The sequence below is a fragment of the Phalangium opilio genome, unplaced genomic scaffold (assembly GCF_054372755.1).
Source record: "Phalangium opilio isolate 3A_F unplaced genomic scaffold, DU_Popi_V2 ptg000024l_1, whole genome shotgun sequence".
Classification (NCBI taxonomy): Eukaryota; Metazoa; Arthropoda; class Arachnida; order Opiliones; family Phalangiidae; genus Phalangium; species Phalangium opilio.
Genome location: NW_028324155.1, coordinates 5,342,921 through 5,367,265, shown reverse-complemented (window position 1 = coordinate 5,367,265; position 24,345 = coordinate 5,342,921). Strand labels below are relative to the sequence as shown.

Sequence of the window (24,345 nt, the reverse complement as noted above, 5' to 3'; positions counted from 1 at the left end):
AAATCAATAAGATTACTTTTCTAACAAGAAATAAAAATCAAAATGTTGACGATAGGGTAGGTTGCGCTGGTGTAACACTGGGACAGCTCGGGGGCATTAGAGAATGAATGAATGTATGTCAAAAGTAAGGTAAGAATATATTTGTACGTTCGCGTTACAGTCACACTTCCTTAAAGGAGGAGAAAAACGACATGGGAGAGAAGAAAGGAAGTATAAATAGAGAAATTTGGGGTAGGAGGATTCCGAATGAAGATGGTATAGCAGGTATACATTTCTTCTTCTTTGTTTTGTTGTTGTTGTGTGAGTGAGAAAAGAAGGTTGGAAGAAAAAAATATATATATTTATCTCTAAGTTATAATCCGGATTGAGCGGAGTGATGGCTCAAAGCAAGACGTCTTTCGTTTCTCGAAGTTTCACGGAAAATATGGCTCCGATTATGAGAACGGCTGCGGTCGTCAGTATTGGTACGGCTTTAGATACCCCGATGAACGCCCCGAAGGTTAAGCTCCCGCAAATGGCAGCCAAACGGCTTATGGCGCTCAAGAATCCGTAACCGGTACTCCTAAAAAAAAGTGTAAAAGAAACAACAGAAAGAAGACTTTGTTTTAAAGAAAATAAACTATTATTTTCAATATGGTTTCTAAGTCTCTCTTTGAGGGATTACAGTCATTAAACCTCGGCTCCACCTTTGACTTCCATCTTCCAAAGATATAAAGGCTCAATAAACGCGAGAATAGGCTTCATAGGAATTTTCGAGGGGCCAACCACTGAACGAGTAATATTTAAAACCCCTCCCTACTCTTGGCAAATATTAAAATGATTACTAGTAAAATCCGTAATATGTGTACAGGGAACTTATTAGTGATTATCCCCTCGGGAATTTCTTCTCCTTCGCTTTAAAACCAAATCTCTCTATGGTTCGATCTCCTCGTACTACTAAGGCTATTTCAAGCCATTAAAATAACCTTAAACATGAATAAATTTATGGATATAGCATCCATTAACCACGTCCGTACTTCCCCATTTCATGTCAATTACCTAGTGTACGAAACCGTCCAAAGAGCAATTAAAAATGTATGAAAAATCCTTGAAAACCAAACTTAATACCCCTATTTCCCAAAAGAAGAATAAAAACTGTGTGAATTTTAAACTCAGTCTGGACGGCGAACCCTGGAAATTTCTAGCATGTCGTGCTCGGCGACCATTTACCCAAATAACTAACTGGGCTAGGAAAGTTAGAATTGGGGAGTTGTGTCCGGGGTCAGTCGTTTTCACGCCCGGTACGTGACCTCTTTCTATCAAAGGATTACGTGATTTTTCCCTTCAATCTATAGCAGCATCTTTTTTATTCCCCCGAAATTTCACGAGTACAAAGAAAGACGCCGGCTCTAATTTCGATTAAACTTATACGCTATGGGTTAAACCCCCGACAGACAATAAAGAGAGCGACCTAGCTCTTATGAACCTTGGAAGCCTGCAGCTCGAATTGGAAATTGATCGAATTTGTGATGCAAATACGATGAATTTGAAATCCCTAACACACCTCGAGGCCGCACTGTATTATGATTACCAAGAATCACTATAAAGGTAACCCTACCTGACTTTGTAACGTTTGTTATTGCTAGGAGAAAAAGCGCGAATTTGCATCAAAAAGTTATTTATTAGGTTAGCTAAGAAGAACACATGAACTTACAGCTCAAGGCGAACTTTTCAAAATTTAAAAAAAAAAATCAACCCTATATTTGAAAGACAAGATTCAAAGTGAATCTAAAGTTTATATAATATTCATTGAAACCCTAACACTAATTTATTATAAAAAGTATCCAGGAAATGGAGTCGATAAAAAATAAGCCTCTTGTAGGGCAGGAAACTTCTCGATCGAATATGTATCAATTTGTAACATGCAGACTTTTTGCCTGCACCATATATATCCCTATACTTTGGGTAACGACAGTCGGTGGACACCTGGCAGACAAGCGGTGTCAAATTACCTTCAGAATCGGGTTTACACCCAGAAAACTCCCCTTTCACTATTCCTATCCTCAAACCATAAATAATATATCAACAGAAAGTATGACACTGAATCAAATACGTTAATGAAGGTGTGTTGCGATTTGCACTTAAAGTCAAAACGTTCATGGTTATACAAACTCAATAGATATAAACAGACATATTTATTGTTCGTATGTTACTTAACCTCAAAGCTATCTCAAAGAGGACAGACATCATACAAGAAGGCAATGCCCGAATAGTGGTTGCTATGGCAACAGTAGGCCCGTTACAACCGCTGCTGGTCTATTCAGTAGGCATTTCTCCCATTAATAATGTCAGATTTATATCAATAGTTGATATAGAGAGTCATCCCGAACCCTTACTAAGAGAGAGAGAGTGTTTTTTGGCCAGAGAATCTGTCCAATGTGTCGCGAATTCCGAGCTTTTTATGATGGATTGCGTTGGCGAATTTTTATGGTAAACAGAATTATGAACTGGTCTTACCTGAGAGTGGCGGGATAACTTTCCGTCGTGACAACGTCAACAGTATTCCATCCCGATATGGAGATGAAATTGAAAATGGCTTCAAATGCCACGACGGACGATTTAGTATTAAGAAACCAAATACAGAAGACGCTAACACCGGACAGAAATAAAGACGCCCCTGTTGAGGAAATATAAATAAAGATAAATATTGAATAAGTTCAGTAAATAATATTCCCCATACGAGTTGACATCTTTCCAATTCTTTATTAACGAAGAGATTGGCTTACCCATGGTTTTAACTCTTCCTAATCTATCGAGTATGTAAGAGGAAAGGACGTTTCCGGGAATGATGGCCAACTGGGCGACGAGATTCTCCAAGAAAACCTCGGAAAGTTGAAAATTGAGATCAAAGTCCAGTTGGCAACCCGCTTTGGTGTTGAGGAACTGGTTAGTGTCGTCGCGGTCGCAATCGCGAAACCGGTACTCGTAGAAATCGGTGTCGACGAAACGAACCCTCCTGAAGACGGATCGGACGAAGAAAGTGCGACTCGAACGCACGTCCAAGAACGAACAGTTCTCGAAAATGCAATTTTCGAAGACGCAGTGATTGATGACCAAGTTAGTGAATGTCACGTCCACCAGGTGGCAATTGACGTAATGAGTGTTCTCCAGGCTTTCGTTTAATCGAAGACCCGAGAAGGTCAAGTTGACCTCTAACTTTGTCCGCGTCGAGTAGCTCTCCGATTCCAACCTTTTGATATACTCCGGGAACCAAATCGATAAACCGTAAAACCTATCAAGAAGAAATATAAACTAGGCTAAAGAGAGAGATAGCCCGCGTCAGTTGACTCAATTTATCCCCAATATCGAATCAACCTAGTTTTGCCTTTTTCAGGACTCGTGTATTATCGAGATTCCCAGGGCTTACTTTATTAACTCCCCTATTGGCTTTCCTTAGTATCTTTAATGGGTCATCGCTACCACAGTACTCAACAACATCTAATAAACCATAAGGGCCTACACGAGAAGAGAATCTGGTTCTTTCTTTAAACCCTCGTAAAAGCTTACGATTCATTATCTGACAGTAAAAGAGAGATATCTAGTTTAATTGTTATTACCAAGGCTTACAAAGTCATCAGATTGTAGTCAAAACATTTACTCTATCGAAACCTCTCTTACAGTTACAGATAAAGAACTCCTAAGACTAATAGTTCTAACCTTTGATCTTTTCTAAACTCACCCGAAAGCGGTGCAGACCCATATGGCCAATAGTACAAAAGTAACTCTAGTGTAAGGTGGCCAAACAATCTGCATAAAAGAACTCCAAAACTGGAAGAAAGAAAGAAAGAGAGGACAAGAAACAACGATATAGCAAATGTTAACACGTTTTTAGACTAATAAGGGCTAAGATTGGGTTGAGTATATACCGATTCTAGGGCGTCGAACAACTCGGTGAAAAGACTGCGATGACCTTGGACAGGAAACGAAGCTGAATACCGTCGTACGGGTAATTCCAGTTCCGTTAGCTATTAACGAAGACAGGGAGAAAAGAACAACATGTTCTACGACGCTTAACAACAGAATCAAGACGCATTGGGAACCAAATTGGACAAGAGAAAACGCTACTACTTTAATAGGATTCCGTGATTGTGGAAGCGACATTTACCAACAACTAACTAAAGAGATTAAGCCGACAAAAAAAAAACTAGACAAAAATGGAATGCCGTGCATGAACACACAGACAAAGAAAACCAACAGGGAAACTGAAATATTTGTGCTAGTGTGTGAGACATTAACGAACAATCACGATTAGAAAAAAACGAAGCTGAAAAACTCGGAAGTTGAGTGTGTTGATTCTCGATTTTTCGCCCACGACGCGAAACGTACGTGCAGCGACCACTACAGACCATTTCCTTCCAACATCTCGTGCCAGTTTTCGCGTGACAATTTTAAGATTGCCAAAGGAAGACAATTTAGGTCCAACTGCTTCTCATTAAAAACGTCTATCAAATTTAGACCAATCGCGTGCAAGCCCGAGGCACGTTGACGATCACACTCAGTACTGTTTAACCAAAGTTCTTTCAACTGTACAACAACGGCGGAGTTGAAATATACCTCGGTTTCCATCAAAATGGTCCATATACCCCCAAAACCCAATCGATGACGAGACTACAAGCCTTGCACTTTACGTTCGCTGCCATACTAATCAAAAAAATTCGGAGCTTTTTTACATATATATAAAATCGAAGTATAGCCATGCAGCGAAATTTAAAAAAAAAAAATATTAATATGCCAAATCGTAGGCGTGTAGGTGTTTTACTTTTTACTGGCGGATGGATTTCTTTGCGCAAAATTTTTAAAAATAGCCAAGGAGAGAGAAATAGATAGAGAGAGAGGGCACTTTTCAACACACCCACCTTCAAAGTCAGGGCGTCATTCCATTGCCCTTTACATATAATATTACCATCTTTCGTTTGGTAGTAGATCTGAAAGAGAGTTTATGGTTTTTTCTTTCTTTTCTCCAAGCTCTGAGAAACAGAGCGTCATCCAAATCCTGATTATTTTCCTAATTCAATATCTCTTTTGGAATAAACTACGCAGTTTTTCGACGGACTTAGTTCGAGAAACCGCGTAGTTTAAGTGATAATTGTACCCCAGAAAAGAAGGTAAATGTTTCTTAATCGATTTGTACGGAAATACAGTATATCTCATGCCAACACGAATAAATATAGAAAAATAGATAGATCAAAGTCACAGACGAAAATATAGAAATAGGTATATTTTAAGAAAGGGGGAAGGTTTTGGGAATGATTTATAGTAGTTACTTGGTACTCGGATCCAGGTTTATTGGAATGATTTGATTTGAAAATTTTTTGGTAAACAAACATGGCCTCAACGTCCCGTCCAACCTGAATAGGTGAGAAATTAAGCTTGAGGTTAAGTGAAAAATTCCATAAAAACACCTAAACCAATCAGCCTTCAGGATTGAATTAATTGGGATAAGACGGCAGGCAACCTGACCCCCAGTGGTTTTATGGTGTCATAGTTCAGGTAAGGTTAGGTTAGGTTTAGGTCAGATTTCGGGTTAGATTAGTTTTAATTGGGTGTCAGGTTTTAGCCGAATTAATTATAACGGGGGCTAATTTCATACGATAATTAATGCCCTATCACTAATTAAAAAAAGATTCGTCTGAACTTACTTCAAGTAGAAATCTTGGACTTTCGGGCATAAAGATAAGACCAATGGTCGAAGCTACGGATGGCAAAGAACAGACGAGAAGGAAAACCCTCCAACTACTAAAATGGGGTCCCTCCGAATCCATTATCCCGAAACCTTTAAATTTCAAGGATTATGAAGATTAAAACCAGTCTGTCTGGTCCCTTCACGGCGTTGCATCATTAACTATAAAATCCCTCCTCCCTTGATCCATTCATATATCACGTACGCACCGGTTCGGGGTATGATGGCCCAAGCCATCAGGGCGACAAAAACGCCTCCGAAAGCCCAAAAAAGTAAGAGCCAGCTCAAATGACGTCCTCGGTCCTTTTTGACTAAAAACTCGCTGTAGTACGAGAAGACGATAGGCAACGAACCTCCCACCCTGAATGTAAACGTAATAAAAAAAAATAAAGTGTGGAACCTTAGACGTTTCCATAAACTTGAATAAAGACCCCCAAAAATTGTTAAAGTAAAAAAAAAATATTTTCTGTTGATGCTTGGGTGGGGTTATAAAGATAATATTTCAGTTTTCGGAAGATATAAAGTTTCAAATACAGGACCCAAAAATATTTAAAAAAAGGGAAACCTAGTTCCGGAGAAATTTACCGTTATCTCATGAATTCGTTAATTTTCTACATGAATATTGACTTTAAGTATACCGATTTAAGAGTATAAGTATAAGAGATGATTCAACTAAAACACCGCAATAAATAAATATTCATGTTGTAATGAAATAAATTCACGACCTAACCCTTTCATTTAAGCTAGCCCCCAAATGATTGATCGCCTTCTAAATAACTTAATAGAAATTCCCTCGAGAGTAAAGGGTATAAAAATTATGTTTGCTCATAGCATCACCCCCAGGCCCTCTTTGCAATTATTAATTTTCGCGCATCTAGCTTGGGAAGTTGGGTCTGCGCTGAGCTAATTCTCCGCTACGTTGGGCGGAAGTTTCAGAACTTGAGGTCACACGGGTCATTGTCTGTCTCTGTATAAACCGAATATCATTATATATTTACCGTCTAGCGGGTTGCAATTGCCACGCGTAGATTCGTGTAAGATTCAAATGATTCGAAAACATTTTCTTTACACTTAAGGTAAACTAAGCCTAGCTCGGGTTTAACGAACCGAATGTTCCGCAACGATGGATTGTAAGTAAAAATTTCCATTATCAAATATTCATAAGTTTGAAATAGAAGTTTGTTCTATAAAGTATGAAACTTCGTAATGCTAAAATTTCGCCCGAGAGGTTGACTACAAAAGAGTCGATGGTGTTTCACCAATGACTAGCTCTCGGAAACTTAAGAAACGCGAGCCATAACGCGGTCAATTTTAACCTCAAGCTCTTCTATAACTCGCAATCTTAAAAGATGGAGAGCGTCTTTTGTGGTACAAGGGGTAAAAATGGAAATAGTAATTGACCTACCCGATGCCGCTACACAGTCGGGTGATCATAAAGAGGCCGTAGGTGGGCATAAAGGCGGTAATAATGCCGAAAATGGCGTTGGTGGTGAGGGCGGACAAGAGAGTACGTCGACGTCCTAGTCGATCGGCTAAACTCCCCCAAACGAATCCTCCTATCATCATGCCAAGAAAACTGATAGCGCCTGAGGGCAAGAAGGAAAAGAAAGAAGGAAGAGAAGGAAGAAAAGAGCAAACATTTCAATCTCTTTAATTCGCTCGAGTCTCGACTAAGAGCTTGTTTGAGTCAGACATATACGCTATCGGAATTATATCAACAAACGCGAAAAATGTACCTAGCCATCCTTTGTGTTCGTCTTCCATGCACAATTCTTGCTCGGCGCTCGGAATGACGTACGCTATGACGTAGATCTCAATGGCATCCGCCGCTAAACCTAATCCAACAACTAGGAACAATGTCCATTGAAATAATCCGAATCCCGCCTATAAGAGAATTGACAGAAAAAAATACCAAAATCATGAAAAGTTCAAAGGTCACGATAAATATCCCTCAAATAGCTTTGGTTCATCTAATAGACTTACAACTTCTAAATCTTTTCATCTGAGTTATATTTCTACGCACTCGGCGCAACAACAGAAACAAAGGGATTTTGGCTTATTTGTAGTTTATGGGTCAGTATTATTTGGGTTAACGGTTAATAGGCGTGGTTGGCAACCATTTTTCTTAGTCGCGTTAGGCCCTCTATAACCCGCGTGTATGACTTTAGACGGGGATGGTCGATATTTAGGTATACCGGTCAAAGCCACGTTTATCAAACGGGACGCGCGCCGTGCTGGTTTCAATTTCCATAACCTTATCCAACGTGGTAAGGTAAGACGCGCACAAATGCGCATGACTCGAGCAATGGTCAGATCGCGTGCACTCGACCGTTTTCAAGATCATGAAGTGGACGCACGCTGCCCATAACTAGGCAACGGTCAAGTTTAACCAACCGTCTTGCTACGTAGAATATTGTTGCAAGGTAGCTTTTTTTCGATCGACTTTTTTAGGGATACCAATATCTCAGAGTAAAAGGAGGTCATAAGGACAGCTTTGTTGATATTGCATTAGCTATCATTTCACCGTATTTTATCGTTGCCCTGCACAATAAGCCTAATATTTAATAGAATAATGTCATTGTCCTTACCTGCGTCAGGGCATCCTCGTGAAATTGTGAAAGTATGGAAACATCCGTATCGACGTAATCCATTTCGCGGAGATCATCGGTGGTTTCTTGCGACGCCCCACCGAATCCTCTTGGCAGACCTCCACCGGGACCCCCTCCGCTTTCTTGGGTATAGTTCCCCGAGACGGGCGCTTCCCTGGACACGAGGGAGACATTCTCGGAGTCATCTCTGAGAGGTCTCGACATGGCGGACTGGGAGCCGCCTCCGAAGGTCGTTTCCTCCTCTTCTTCCTCTTCCTCCTCTTCCTCCTCTCTGGTTTCCTTTTCTCCAGCGGCGACGCCTCCTCCCCCCGGTTCCCGAATCTCGATTTCCGGTAAGCCTTTGGTCGACAGGGCGACGAACGTGACGCCGATCGGACAAACTCAGCTTCCGCGAGATTCTTCTGGAAGACAAAGAATTGAAAAGATGAAAACCCGCCAACCTTTTACACGAAATTCATTAGCCTCATCTCTTACATCCCCACTAACTAAAATCCTGTCATCCAATGAAGGTGACGCTGTCACTTTCCCCAAAGTTAAAAGGAAGTACATTTTCGTACAACAATAACGCGACAAGGACAAGGATGGGAATTGAGGAAGCGTAGGAAAAGCAATTTCCAAATTTCTTGGGTCCGAGAATTCCATAGGCACTTAAGAGATACGATTGACATGAGTAGCCATGTTAAAATTTGTTCGTGGAAGGCAAGGCATAACCGTAAAACTCTGGTAACGTCCTCGTAAGCTTAAGAGTATCACTTGTGTTTCAATAAAGACAATAAGATAAAGGGGAAAGACGCGAACCATTCTCCAACACCACAGACACTACACATCACAGCAGTCAAACGAACACCCAAAGCAAAGAATCTCGTGCCAGGAATCGGAAATTAGACGATCCACTTTCATCCTTTTTTTTCCTCCCTCTCTCTCACTCCGTCCCTCTCCCTCTCTCTTCCATTTCTAACTCGACTTTTCGTTCTGTTCTCCAAGCAAAAAAATCCATCCCTTTTTTTCTGCTAGCTTTCCGCATAGCAAATCTCTGAAAAGAGATATACGGCTTTTCTTTACTCCCTCGCTAAGCCTAATTCCATCCATCCCATAACTCTAGAGCTCCCTTTAGGAATTTCTCCATCGATCTGATGCTCGTGTATAACTCTTAATTTATGCTGCAATAAGTGAAAAACCGAAACAACCCCGAAAGAAATTAATTTCCACGTTCTTTACCTCGATTAAGAGGAATTTTTGTGGGGGTTATCGTTGGGAATTTAGCCAACTGTAATGAAAAGGGGAATTCTAGCTGTCCATCCAGTTTGTTGTAGGACATAGGGCTTTTCTCATTATATTACTGAGGCGAATTTGGAATATTTCCCGTCATGAAAAGTAATGTTCCTCAAAAGATGAAGTTCTCTAATGCTTAATGGTAAAATTATTCCCTTTTCTAAGCCTACTCCAAAGTAAAGAAAACCTTACGATTCTCGTCTCTTCCATAATTAAACTAAAGAGATGGTAAATGATAATCACGTGATGTTACGTAGTATATTAAAGGCGGGAAAACCGTCTGTTAATAACAGCTGTTTTTTACTTGGTCTATTTTTATTTATTTATTCTTTCGTGGAGTTATTAAATAACATATAATAAAATATCACACCGTTTTTTATGTTCTTCAAATCTACGCTATAATTATATCAAAGACGAAGTAAAAAGTTTTTCTTTACAGTTTTTTTTTCTTTTTTTCAAGAAGCCACGGAGTTTTCAACTTTTATAGAAAAGACGAACTCCATTTCTCGTTTATTTCTATCAAGTCAAAATTTGAAGTGACAAGTTTTTTCTTCAGGCAACTCAGTTCCTTTTATGTCATTCAAAGGATATATTTATACAGGCTAGGATAGAGTTTCTAGTGAGCAAAAAAAAAACCAGCACCGTATACAGTACATCGGTATAAATAAAATATATATTATTAAAGTTTTCTACATATATTGGGGTTTTTTTTAAGGTTTAAAAATATAAATTCATTGCCACAAAACTATTACATTAATCCGTGTTCTATAAGTATAATTTTAAACTAGCCTTAAACGAGCATGATGTTTATGTTATGGAATCTCATAAATAAAAATTTCCCGACCAAAATTAAATTCCTCTGAACAAGGTTATCTCGTTTATCCTACAGGAATTTTCCCTTATAATATATTCAATATATATATAGTACAACCTTCGGCAATGTTTCTCAAAATTGCCTTGTACAATTTCCATCAAAATTTGAAGGAATATTCTATGCATCATGCCTAACATAACTGACAAATTATAAAATTATCCGTAAATAATTTTAGTAGAAAATAAATATTTAATTATAAAGGCCTACATAAACTTGCCTTCAGTAATTTGTAAAATCAACTTGAGTCTTGGCTCTAAGGTTCAGTTTCACTTCTCTTTCACTATATTTAACGTATTTACTGGAAATTAGACTATTTACTTTAAACGCAAGGCTACCCGTGTAGTAGCAGATGATTTTTAAACTCCTAAGCCTATTTCAAACTTAATTATAACAAGAAACCATTCATTGCCGGAGCTGTTAAGCCAGTAAGTTCATTAACAGAAATCCACAAAATCGATAAATGAGGTTAATTAAAAATCGGAAGCACTTAAAATGATTAGAGAAATCCAGAACAAACTGACATTTACTTAGATTAGGCGCACAGAACGCGGTGGGGGAGAAACTAGATCAAAGCCTTGCAGGATCAGGTCCGGCGGTGCAGGCGGGAAAGGGTTGCAATGAACGATTGAGTTAATCAGGTTGTACGTCTACCTATACGAAATGATGGTCCTCCCGAAGCTAAAACTATCTGATTGGCATAAAATAAACCACTAAGGTTAATAATTCTAAGCTTTAAAGCTCATCTGTGAAAGATAGACCAAACTAATTCGTTCGTGGATAGTGAACTAATGAATTGGAAGCTAGGCTCGGGAAAACCAACTGCAGATTGAGAATTCATTCATGAATCCCGGTTTAATAAAGTGGAACCGTATACGTAAGGTAGGTAAGGTAAGACGTACTTGTACCTGGTTAAGCCTTGCATCCCATTAACTGCGTATTCACCATCCAGATATGTTCGTATTTTCAAATGAAGTAAATTAGGTTAAGGGGAATTTGCAGTTGACTTAACAGACATTTACTCTATAATCATTGGGTTCTCGCAAACACATGGCCTGAACTCGAGGAAAAGAGGATGAAGGTCTTTAATCTAGCGCAATTAGGTTGTAATTAAACGGCGATATAGCTCATACAAGCGTCCAAAAGCGGATTATCAGAATTATGGAAAATCTGCTTTCCAACATACCCTATACCAGGCTCATCTTAGTCCCTAACGTTCGCGATGAAATGATGAATCAAAAGAATACGGTGTTCTTACCGTTAATTATCTTCTTCCACGAGTTACGCGTACATTAAAGGGACAACCGCGAACATACAAGCACTAAAGATACGGGTAACGGTAAATGGGCATCCCACTCGCGGTGAAATTCGATTAGCTTAATGAAAAACAAAGAACTTAACTTTTAATGGAAGATTTCGGATTTAAATTACCTTTTTCGAAAATGCGGGGCGGCATTTCGTGACCTTTGTTTTACATTAATGAAGTCTTACAATGGTAAAACAAGGGGGGGGACTTCATTTACTACCAACAAACCATTTAAAATTAAATACGGAATTTACGACGTAATTACTAGTAAATATTGATAACCTTTGACCTTATTGCTATCAACATACCCTGAGTACTTTTGGTTTAGCATAAATTTTCCAACTTTCTTTTCTATTTTCATTTAAAGTATTTTGTTGGTTTTCCAAAATAGTTTGACACCGCCAATATTTAACAGCCTTGGGCCAACATAAAAAAAATTCAGAGAAAAACTTTCTTTGGATTCTTAAAGTTTAGTAAACACGTGCGGGTCTTTGAATATGTGTTCTCAACAATTTTTCCTATCGACTTTATTTACTTCGCGGGGTTACGTATCACTTTTCCCAAACCTCAGCAGTATCTAAAAAAATGTACGAGTTTACTTTCGACCAAAGGTTCGGCACAAAATAAGTTACAACGTTTTCCCCCCATGAGATAAAAAGCGTCATCTTAAATCAAGACGAATGATGTAATGACTTTATATACGTTTATGATACGGGTTTCGTAAGTTTCACACGTTATTACGCCAAGGCTTAGGACATAGTATCATACTTATGGATTGAGAGTACATTTATAAACTTATGTTAGTAGAAGCAGACCCACTTTCTTTATGGCTTGGGACTCTGGGATGAATTTTCTACGGTTTTTTCCCAGGAGCTTACATCGTCCGAATGTCAGACGCGCGAAGTAACCATAGCCATAGCCCGGTATATAAATTAGGGAGAAGCCAACTTACAGGGGGAAACTACCTCGTGCATTTTCTACCGGCCCCTGTAAAAATGTTCACCCGCACGGCATCGGTGTATACATATATTGAACAGCGTTCTTACCAAATTTCCAAAACCAATTTTAACGATATTTCCGGAGAACTTATTTAAGGTCTCTGACTCATTCTAGTTCATTGAATTTGTAAAATACGCCCTTTCAAAGCTATTATCGAAAATCCTTTCACTTTTCATCGAAAAATCAAAGATTCTAACAAAAAAAAAGCCAATGGAACAAAAGTCCAAAAATATTTTTCATTCAATTTTTGAAGTCGATGTTCGGGAAAAGTATAGCAAGGACTCTCTTTAAAAAAATATGGATTTCTTTTTCTTTATATTTCGTACTTTTTTGGGGGTTTAGAAGGATCAGAAAAAAATGGAAAAGTCTCTCCTTGTATAAATAAATCTCATGTTAAGCCTCATCTCGTGCAAAAAGCATTTTGGTGAGTGAAAAGGTGTAGGTGAATAAAGATATAGAAAAAAAATACCTTTAAATTTCATTTATTTCTACTCTATTGGCTTTTAAAAAAGGGATGCTAGCTAAAAGTTAAGCCTAGCTCGGGCCTAACTGTACACAAAAACGATTTATACGGGATATAATCTAAAAGGAAGCTAAGGAAAGAGCCCGAGTTTATATTATTTTATTACCGTTGGAATCGCGTATAAAAGAAAAGAATTTATTTCATTTCACCCGCGAATATTGAAATATCAACAATGAGTCTCAACGGTTATATCTTCCATTTTAACCGAGGCTTACTTCAATATTCATGAGATTATTTTGTAGATTTTGGTACTAGGGGAATCCTAGCTCTTACTTGAAAGAGTGGTATACCCTCACAGAAACGGAAGGAAAAGAGAGAAAATGAAACGTCTTTATCTTCAGAGACAGAACCAGAGATAAAGAAAGAAGTATAATACCATGAAAAGGCAACGTAAAACCTCTAAATTGAGTTCAGGTTTACACAAGCCTTTATATTAAAAAAAAAATGTTAAAACTTTTCAAAAGTCTAAGAACTAGCGATCATCATCTCCCGTTAGAGTTTTATGCAAATTAAATCGTGGAGTAAAATTTTTCGCACGTGATAATTAAAGACGGTGACGGGCGCAATTAACGCTTGTCTCAAGAAAAATCACGTTCTAGGTTTTTAAAATTACCAACGCTTAGCATATTTCAAAAATAATTTAATTAAGTTGAAATGACTTTCCAACTGAATTTCATTATAAAAATGCTATAAGATCTTGAAAGATTTACCTCAAATAACAGATCTCCGATTTTACCTAGCATAAACAAGAATAAAAACAATAAAAATACATAAAAATAAATTATTTCTACGAATCCATTCCTAAAATAATCTCGTATTGATTTTACCGCACTACATCTTCATTTAAGTTTCCCCTACAGCGTCGTCTGCTATCGATTAAAATACCAACAGGAAGGAAGTCAACGTACTTGCTTCAAAATTATTATTCGCAAAGATAAAAACAAAAGTAGGCCTACGATATAACAAGGGTGTAGAATTAAATATAATCGATTTGCAACAGAATTAAGTTAATTAACGCCCTCAAAAGAATGTAAGGGTGTTTGTGTGTGTCACTCTAAGGAATTAAGTCTCGCAATGAGTTGAGGACTATTTGGACTCTCCCTCCTTCCTCTTTTTTCTTGGGTAATTAGGCTTTGAGTTTGTATCGTTCCTAATTACAAGGAGCATAAGGGTGAGGGACTCCTTCTTCTTAATTGTTCAGGGAATTCTAGTATCCCTGGAGAATAAGGGACGAATATATTGTAGGTAATGAGGGGGGGGGAGAGAAAAAGTCAATGAAAGGGAAGCGACTTAAATCCCGGTGGTACAGTAGAACGCAATCTTGGAAGGATTAGTATTTAACCGTTTTCCGATAAGGAAATTAGCATTTCTAAGGTTGGATATAAGAGAAAGTGTTGAAAAAGAAAGGGTTCAAGCATAGGTCAAAGATGTTTACGGATAGAGCCTGGAGAGAAGGTCATGAACCTGATTAACCTGATTAATAAAAACCCCTTTCTAGTATGACAATAGTCTTACACGACGGTTGCTAGCATTTTTCGTTAAGAAAAAGTTCCCATTGTGAAAAGGCATTTTTGGCAATTTCTTTCCCTGGTACCTTGCGTACATTTGAATAAATATTTAATTTTAATTTCTTCTAGAATATTTAAATATTATATTCAAACGTGGGTATTGTTTCGCTTAGCCTTACCAATATATTATTCCTTAAATTTCATTGTATATTTTTGGAAAAAGAGAAAAGCTAACTATAATTTTAGAACCCTTAATTGCATATTTCTCGCGGCAACGAAAACGCGTTCGCTTGTTAAATTTTAAACCATATATTAGCGGGCATGAGCACATACCGTGGGTAGATACAAAGAGAATTATTTAGCAAGAGTCGAAACTCTTGTTAGTCTATACATTTTTGCACAGATCATAAAATCGCCTATTAAAAATACGGGGAACCTTTGACGCCAGCCAGTCAGTCTTTCTACCGAGTTTACAATTCTCTCTGTCGTTTTCGATATAGAAAACAGCCCGTCTAAAAGCGAAATTTAATCCCTCTAAAGGCAACTAACTAAAAATAATCCAAGGTTATCCTGTTCGCTTACGATACAATATATCGCCGTGTCATAACAACATTAAGAACCTACTCAAAATTACGAAGAAGAAAAAAAAGTATGTTGGTGACCACTCCCGAAAAATTAACAATTTCTTTTCTTTACTCCATATAATTTTTTTGGAGTCTGAATGGCTAAAGGTAATTGCGTAAAAATGCTGAGAAAAAAAACCTCTGCTCATTTTAAATGACTGAAAGGGGTAATATAAGTTCCCGTTGCTCAATCAATATGATCACGTGACTATCTCGTTGGGCACGCGAGAAGACTCAACCCTTTCTAGCCTTTATAAGAGCCGTTTGAGTCGATCAACCAAGCTTACCCCTTCTCCGAAATATATGCCTCATACTTTGAAGTTACCATAAATAGCTGTGCATTTTTAAGAAATTGACCAAAAACGTGTAGCGCCCTTTTTTATGATGTTGAGTCTAATTTTCACAAGAATTTGTAGCAAGGTGTTAAACCTAACTTGAAAAGAAAATTCATAAGCCTAATTTGAAATAAAAATTCCTAAGCCTAATTTGAAATAAAAATTCCTAAGCCTAATTTGAAATAAAAATTCCTAAGCCTAATTTGAAATAAAAATTCCTAACCCTAATTTGAAATAAAAATTCCTAAGCCTATTTTTTCAAGTCATAAACTTGAAACAGCTAGCGTCCAGAAATATGCTATACGTTTTTCGACCAATTTCAGAAACTGTATAGCGCAACGGCATATGGTAGTTTCAAAGGAGAGCTTCATCTATTTCTATCCACGTTTTTCTCTCTCTTTACCAAAATTTTCAGCCTTTGTCGTTCAATCCTTTTAGTACGAAGCCTCCACTTTTCTCAGCGGCGTTTCGCTTCCAAACTATAGCGTATTATTTAATGATGAAGGTGGATTCTAACACGTCGTCCCTTCTAAAGTCCGCCCTTGGCCTGTTAGAAACGGCTTTAAGTCTTGATTTGAATGACATAATCAAACTAAGGGTACTAAGGCTTCCTACGCGTATTAAAACTTTTAGTAAATACAGGGTTCAAGACACGAGAAGCGAAGAACCGAAGGAGTGGGGAGGAAGGGGTAGTGGCTACCGTTATAATTAAAAGTCGCGTCACTCACAAAATCCTCTATACGTAACACGCTTGCTTTTCTCGCTTTCTAAGCAAACAAAGGGTTAACATAAAGTACAAGTACTCTTAAGTAGACAACTTGGCAACTTCAAAAGTGCGCGAATTCCGTCGCGTTGGATTTATTAAAGTAAAAATAACAAACTAGATTTCTAAGCGTACTTATTAAAGTTTAAAGGTCAAATTACCTATTTTCTGTAAGGGGAAGGCATTTAGCTAATTAATAAAAATTCCTACCTTGAAAAATCAAAGGTGAAAGAAAGGATAAGTATGTCGCAAAATAAAGCCGATTTCAGACAGTCCCATGCAGCTCTACGAATCAAGTACCTCAACTAAGATCTTACAATTAATTGGATAAATGAACAAACAGAAGTTGGAGGTGTTAATTTTTTACGCGCAAAAAGATAGGTTGTCCAAAAAAGGCTTAAGCTTTGACATAAAAAAGCTGTGTGTCTAAATAATGGTTCTATTGGAGATCAAGGAGGCTAGGGCATTGGTCACTTGACGTGCTAAACCCCATTTCAAGTTTCTAACTCACTAACTCTCCATCCACGTTTCAAGATCATTAGCTTCAACTCAACATTAATCCTAAATACCAAAACAAAAGTGTTGAGTGTTGGTACTCCTTGGTTTTAAAAAAAAAACCTAAAGACGAATAAATGGTGTCGGGAGAACAGAGGGAAGGGGGTAAGGATGGCCTAGTCAAATTGTTTAATTAAATAAGTAGGGTATTGTCTGTAGGGTAAACGTTTTGTTCGCGAAGGAAGCCACCAAAAGTTAATAGATCCCTTCCTTTCAGCTGTCTCTCTCTCAACTAAGGGAAACAAAGAGGAAACTCCGTAAACCAGATCATTGTCACAATTCCAATGCCGCTCTCCCCACCCCCCTTAACCCCAAATATTCTCTGCTCTCATATTGTTATTCTAAAACTAAATTAACCCAGTCTCGTAATGATCCATAAAAGTATAGAAAACAGCGCTTTCCCTACCTTGTGTATAAAATTCGCTCCAAACGGCGTTCACCTTCCAGCGGAGATGGTAGATAGACAGCTCGTGACCTTTAACCTCTCAAAAATTCACGGAGTGTAGGGTTTAATTCCTCCCAGATTCCTGGGAGATCGTTCTGGTGTCCAAATTGACCGAGGACCGACTTCCGGTATGATCTTCTTAATCCGTTGACGATTCGCGTAAGGATTTTGGCGTAGGCGGCGTGATCAACGTCTAGTCTTTAACGTATGAAATAATTATTTCTATTAGAGTTGCGTTTTATTATCGGGGGCACCCGGATTTGTGTCCAATGCTTTCCGCAGTCGGTGTTCCAATGCGCGCGGGCAGACTCACCGCGAGGAGAGGAACTCGGCTCGCCCTCGTACAATATCGACCGGCCCCCAGAGTCCCCAAAGGCTGGATGACGGCCTCGTCCCTGCTGCATGCCTGTGTAGCTTTTTTAACAAGGCAGGTATTGCGGAGAAGATCTAATCCAACGGGTACTAGCGCCATCCTTTTACGGGCCCGGATGTCTCCTCTATTTTAGAATAAAATAATTACAGAAATATAATGGCCATTTTTCTTTTGCTTAATATTTCGGTTAAAGGTCACGAAAGTGTCTGGATATGGAACTGTAGGTCATCCCTGTAGGTTAAATTAATCTACGTCAACGTTTCCCAGTGTTGTTGATGCCCTATAACAGTTTTGGTTTTATTATTTACTAATCTAACACACTCCTCACACTTTGATTGCGAAAGTGTGACAGGCTTGTTGAACATACATCAGACGATCTAATTACCTTTCCGCAGATTACGACAACCTTTACGTAAAACTCACGATGGTATTTGCGGACAAATAACCACAATTGATAATTATGCAAAACTCCCTGTAACTTGCGGAACACGCAAAGATCTTTGCGCAAAAGACGCTAACCTTAGTGGAGACTACAACGATCTTAGCAAGAAACTTTACTAACCTTCAAAGATCATTGCCACCAAAGAAAACTTCTTGGCAATATAAAACTCTAACCTTCCAAAAAAAGAAACTTTCCCTTCATTCAACCCACATTTAATATCGTTCCCTTATTGCTTTGTAGCGCTCCCAAGTCCCAAACTAATAACTAAGGGAAGAAGGTTTTCTCGGCAAACCCTAAAAAGAATAAAGAGAATAGGCAAAAACAAAGAAAATCCACCCCCTTTGTCTTTGTTCCTCTTCAGTTTAATCCTTAACTGTACTGCCCAGTCGGAATTTACCTTAATACCAATGGTATTCTTCTTACTGTTATTACCAGTCAAGAGTTTATTATACGGGAGTTGTAAGCTTCTGTTATTGTACGAGGAAAAGTAAAAGGGCACTAGCGCAGTAAAAGCATTCAAAGGCGTAAGAAAATCGAACTTCATGACACTTTTGGGATTCGTAAAAAAAAATACGAAGAATCCCGTAAAACCAGCATTACTATTTCTTTGATTATTCAAGGGAAGGTAACGTTGAGTGGAGCGAAAACTGGACAATTTAGGACTAGTGTACAATACTCCAAATTACGTGATTTTAGGGTGACCTCGTGGTGACCTTATCAAATTAGGGTTATATTGTAAGAACAATAAACGATAATTGATTTCCCGGGTTAGATACCTAATCCCTTAACCCAATCTAAACCTTAATGGGATTTCTCTCAAATTCCATTGGTCAACTATATACGATGACCATAAGTCTATCACGTAAGTGACAAACGACAGATATAATTTTCCTATACACAATAAACTTTCGATATTCAGACTAGCATGCTACGTTTGAAAAGCGAGTATAATGTCGACCGACGTTAGCAATTGACGAATGCAAACTTATGGGAACCTTACATAATAGACTTATGGTAAGGTATCACGCGTTTCCAATCGGAGATAGGGACATGTCCCAATAGGGATTAAGCTTATTTTGATGCTTCGATTGCCTCCTCCTTATTCCGAGAGGCTATTCACTGATGAAGTCAGGAAAATTTTAAAATTGTCTTTTCCCTGAGATTTCGCCATAATTTTCAAAAATCCGCAGCTTAAAAAAGTTTTTCTGAAATCCTGTCTTAGTAACCACGACATCCTAGAGTGGTTACCCCCTCAGTCAAATCTTTTTGTTCGATTTTCAACATTAGAACCCCACGTAGAAGAAAAAGAAAAATGCAATGATTATTCATCCCCTTGAGAGGCAATAAACGTGACAAAAATCACTCTACAATTTCCCCTTCATATATATATATTTTATATTATTTTCTATCCCCTCGCTTTTTTATCTTAGTGGGCAAAACAGGGTTATTTATTTATACACAATATTACCAGCCTTCCCCTCATCTCCCCCGTCCTATTTTACAATAAGTTATGACTATCATTATACCGTTATCGAAAACCCCTTCTCATATATCCAAGAAAAGTATAGAAAAGATGGTTCGTACGAAATATGGTAGATAATTTTTAATAATAACTCAAGGTTCGTATAATATTCTTCAAAAATGGTTTTGTTGCTTACCCTCCCCGCTGGCTGAGGCTTTTCCTGGGTTGCCAAAATGGCGCTAGTTTCGCATTCAATTCCCCCCCCCCCGGCAAAACACTTTTGGGAGTACTTTAAAACGTCTTTTTGGGCCCCTTTTTTTCCAGATATCGTCTGAACCCTGTTTGTTTTACTAAGCAAACACTCAACGTGAGAGAATCAACCAAAGAAAGAAAGGCCAAACATTTCTAAAGCCACCAAAAGAGCCAATATAGAAAGATTTATATAAAGTGTAGGGAAAGTGGGTAGTGACGTCGCAAGGCGTCCCTTAACCCCTTTTTTCCTATTATTAATTCTTAAGGCAGTGGGCCTAACTTGAGCTTTTAATTAAAATTTTGAGTGTCCTGGTCAACCTACGATTTCTAAGTAAAGGTCAAGGATTACTAATTGTTAACAGGAGGGTCCTAATCTCTTGCAATAAGCAAAAGGTTACTACACTTAAAGGGACTGTAAAGAAGGCATCGGCGGGTGGGTAAAAATTATTTGAAATACGTCACAGACATCACGTGATGCCAAGATACAAAGACTCCTCATGGAGTGGAACTGGACATCTAGTCCTTGTTTTTCGCGAGATTGCAGCGCCAATTCCAGGAAGTGGTGGTTTTCGAAATTAAACGAACTAAGCTTCTTTGAACCACGCCTCTCCTTGGTCACGTGCCTCTGACGTATTTCAAATAATTTTTACCCACCCGCCGATGCCTTCTTTGCAGTCCCTTTAAGGGAAAACTTAAGCCTTGGGTTTAAATAGGGACTTGGCAATTCGGGCTTAACTCCGCCCTCAGCGCCATTATGGTGTTTTTTTAACAGAATGAAAGCTATATAAGCCCCTCCTCCTGGTATGTTTTTTAGCACTAACAGAAGGTAGCCTGACGTTGCATGACGTAGTACTGCCAAGTCCCTATTATAGGAGTAATAGGGAGAGGGCGTTTGTCAGGGAGGGGAAAGAACATCCGACGTCATTTTATATCTCTACTTAGGGGAGCGTTTGTAGGCGCGACACTGAAATTCCCCCGTTAGGGGGATGGAATCGAGGTAAGAGATATAAGCCTATGACGTGGCAAGAATGGGTTTGCCCTCTCCCTATAGGTGAAAAATAGGCCTTGTGACTTATGGGTGGTCAATGGTCATCATCTCCTTTGGGCAGGGAATGGGAGAGGGGTCAAGGAATCAGAATTTACTGAAAATCTTTGTATTTATTATAAAAGTAGGACAATAATAAAACATACCACCTGCATGATTGTTATTTGTTGGGATGTCTATTAAATTAAATATATTAGGGTTAACTTACTTTGACTAGGTTTTTTTTAAACTACTTAGGGTGGCTTAATTTGAACTTAACTGTTTCTTGATCATCTTAACTAGTTTAAGATATTAGTATTTAGTAATTAAGTACTGGTACCTGTATTTAAACCAAAACTAAATATAAACTATTGAATATTAGCCCAATAATTAATTACAATGAGGAAACACAAGACAAACTATTTTGGATGACATTAACCAAGTTTTTTCCCCTAATTACAAATTGTTAGTTAATTAACTAATAATAATTAGGAATTATACATAATATTATACTCTTTTAAAGTATAATAATATTCTTTTTGTTTTGTTTGTAATAACACAGTTAAGAATTGAAACTATCCAAACGAATAGTTGGTTTTGGATAAATATGAAAAACTTAATTTGTAAGTTCAAAGGTCAAACTCTTCTTGACCTCTTTATAGAGTATTATTAAATATTCTTGGGAATAAGTTTTTGGTTCTTTAACAAGAAATAAAAACAATTTTCATTAATTTTTGTTAATTTTCCTGATGGAAACGAGCATAATCTAAATAGATTATGGTCATAAAGGTTTTTGACACACAAAAAAGACACTCCGATATTCGTAAGCCATCATGGACCTAGGATTTTGGGTATAAGGTGTTCTTAGATTATTCTCTTCTTTCTGTTTGCGAGAAATATAAAGATTCAATCAACATAATTAATTAATATTTCTAAAGTACTTCTTTTATCGTTAATGTTATTTAATTATTCTTACCACAAACTCAAACCCAATATTAACAGCAATTTGTTTAACAATCTCGTAACTAGGTTCAATTGAATCTTCATTAGGTAGATCAGCGTAATGGTAAAGTAATGGTCCTAAATTGATCCAATAACCACCTGGTTTCAATATATTCCATATTGTTTCAATATAAGCTACAACATTTTTGGCTGTATCTAAGAAAAAACACGATGCAACACAATCCCAATGGTCTAAAGGTTAAGAAAACAATAGAAATATTGTTTATTTTGTCTACAAAGAGAACAGGGTTCATACAACTTTTGGAAAACAAATTTCCCTGAGATTTATGGGAGGTTTTTTAATTCCCATATACTTCCCTGAATTTTCCAGGTTTTTCCCGTATATGGAGTATCCTATGGAGCAAATGTTAACGAAGGAGGGGAGGGGGCAAATAGGACTATAACATACTCAAAGGACATCCCCGTATCTCTAATATAACCAGAGTTATGAGCCTCCAAAGTATAGTGTAATGTTAATCCTACGGAGGGGATGTTTATGAACAATTTACTTAATTACTCAGGTTTTTCCTGTATATGGAGTATCCTATGGAGCAAATGTTAACGAAGGAGGGGTGGGGGGCAAATAGGACTATAACATACTCAAAGGACATCCCCGTATCTCTAGTAGAACCAGAGTTATGAGCCTCCAAAGTATAGTGTAATGTTAATCCTACGGAGGGGATGTTTATGAACATTTTGCTTAATTACTCGGCCCCTGTTTGACGCAAATTTCCCTGATTTCCCTGAATTTTACTAAAAATTATAAATTTCCCTGAGGTTTTGTCAACTATTTATTTCCCTGATTATTCCAGGTTTTCCAGGTTTGTATGAACCCTGGAGAAAAGGGGAGAGAAGTTAAAGAAGAAACTGACTCCTTTCAGTGTAAATTTCGGTAAAATTTCCAGCTGCCATTGAAAAATTACTTCCGGGAGGTAAATCAGAAGGATCAACATCAGGGAAAGTTACACCTACTAATTGATCTTCTGAGGAATAGTGATTATAATATTGATGAATCCAGGGGAAAATGTGATAAGAATTTGTTCCTTTGCACCTTAATTTAATTTAATTTAATTTACAATTATATATCTTATTATTTTTAAAACTATTTAACGATTATTGTTTCTCACACACTTGTTAAGTATAAAGTTGGAGGCAAAAAGCATAAAGAGACTATATTCATTGCCTTGGCAACAATAACCTCTTTTCGCTATTTCATAAGATAATCTTCCTAATCCCGCCCCAGGAACTAACACCTGTATTTGTTGAAGATCCCTAATAAATGAAGATATACTTTCAAAACTCTGAAGATGATGGATTAAATGAATTTTAGACATTTGTCATTTACCCATCTGATCCACGTTTTAAACGCGCTTCAATCTCATCAATAATAGGTTGATAAGCCATCTTTCTTTCTTCCTCCCCATCTTTACTCCATTCTCTAACAAACTGTTTAAAAACAGCTTGAACTTTATCCATGTCCGAAGCATTAGGTTGCATTACTTGAGGGATCATAGTCTTCAAAAAACCCAAATGATTTTTGGAATTTAGAATATGAAATTTCAAATTTTACAGCCTTACAATATCATTTGAATGATCAGCATTTTCAAACATGTATGCTACATCCTTGATTATCAATTTGATTATTTCATTGTTGTGGTCAATCAATACTTTTATTTTATCTAAATGCCCTTTATAATCTTTCAGAAGCTCCTGATGATGAGTTGGGAGTGTAGTTATGTATTTTAGAGACTTGTACAAACGTCTAAGCGAATGTACTCTTGAAAAGATTAAAGGGTTTCATTCATTTTGTCTGTTATCATATGAAAATTGTGTGTAAATAGTATGCATACCGATAACATCTAAAAGAATTGAATATTCTTTGAAAGTGCCTTCTCTCTTCATAATCATCCTCTTCCGTTGGAATAGATTGAAAACTATCCGAGACTTCGGAATTTTCATCTTCCATTGTCTAATATTAACTGTAATTTTGTGGTTTACTGTTTAAATTATAATTTACTAAGAACTTCTTTCCAAGAATCCAAGTTCTGTCAACGAGGCCAAGGCTTAGCTTTATGAAAATTAAAATGAGCTTACCAAGTTATCCACGTTACTAAATATATTATCATCAATTGGAAATTACTGGGACTTAAAGCGTAAAAACCAATTGCTATAAATAAAATTACATAATTAGAGGGAGAGATAAAGAATTTTGCCCTAATCCAAAAAGTTCTACTACTATTCTTTGTTATCTAATCGGTAAAT

At 37.5% G+C, this 24,345-nt stretch overlaps 2 protein-coding genes across 5 annotated transcripts; both read right to left on the bottom strand.

Annotated features, from left to right (window-relative positions):
• Positions 1–381: 381 nt before the first annotated feature.
• Positions 382–20,461, bottom strand: LOC149692405 (synaptic vesicle glycoprotein 2C-like). 2 transcript variants are annotated; one of them, XM_089868136.1, is made up of 14 exons: positions 17,842–20,461; positions 17,490–17,726; positions 8,308–8,729; positions 7,456–7,603; positions 7,125–7,305; positions 5,929–6,080; positions 5,679–5,812; positions 5,304–5,387; positions 4,896–4,964; positions 3,906–4,004; positions 3,719–3,807; positions 2,766–3,271; positions 2,497–2,656; positions 382–562 (listed from the first exon to the last, which is right to left on the bottom strand). In XM_089868136.1, the coding sequence occupies exons 3-14, from the start codon at positions 8,530–8,532 to the stop codon at positions 382–384; spliced, it is 2,028 nt and encodes a 675-aa protein (XP_089724262.1). In that variant the 5' UTR covers positions 8,533–8,729; positions 17,490–17,726; positions 17,842–20,461. The 2 variants fall into 2 exon arrangements, with proteins under 2 accessions (XP_089724262.1, XP_089724263.1); XM_089868137.1 differs by lacking the exon at positions 4,896–4,964 and having other exon boundaries at positions 17,490–20,461.
• A 734-nt stretch (positions 20,462–21,195) lies between these two features.
• LOC149692404 (protein-L-histidine N-pros-methyltransferase CARNMT1) lies at positions 21,196–24,341 on the bottom strand. 3 transcript variants are annotated; one of them, XM_089868145.1, is made up of 9 exons: positions 24,320–24,338; positions 24,178–24,250; positions 23,934–24,062; positions 23,662–23,860; positions 23,429–23,598; positions 23,215–23,355; positions 22,956–23,134; positions 22,058–22,275; positions 21,196–21,964 (listed from the first exon to the last, which is right to left on the bottom strand). In XM_089868145.1, the coding sequence occupies exons 3-9, from the start codon at positions 24,047–24,049 to the stop codon at positions 21,863–21,865; spliced, it is 1,125 nt and encodes a 374-aa protein (XP_089724271.1). In that variant the 5' UTR covers positions 24,050–24,062; positions 24,178–24,250; positions 24,320–24,338; the 3' UTR covers positions 21,196–21,862. The 3 variants fall into 3 exon arrangements, with proteins under 3 accessions (XP_089724271.1, XP_089724270.1, XP_089724269.1); XM_089868144.1 differs by having other exon boundaries at positions 23,934–24,080; positions 24,178–24,341; XM_089868143.1 differs by having other exon boundaries at positions 24,178–24,341.
• Between the last annotated feature and the right edge of the window lie 4 nt (positions 24,342–24,345).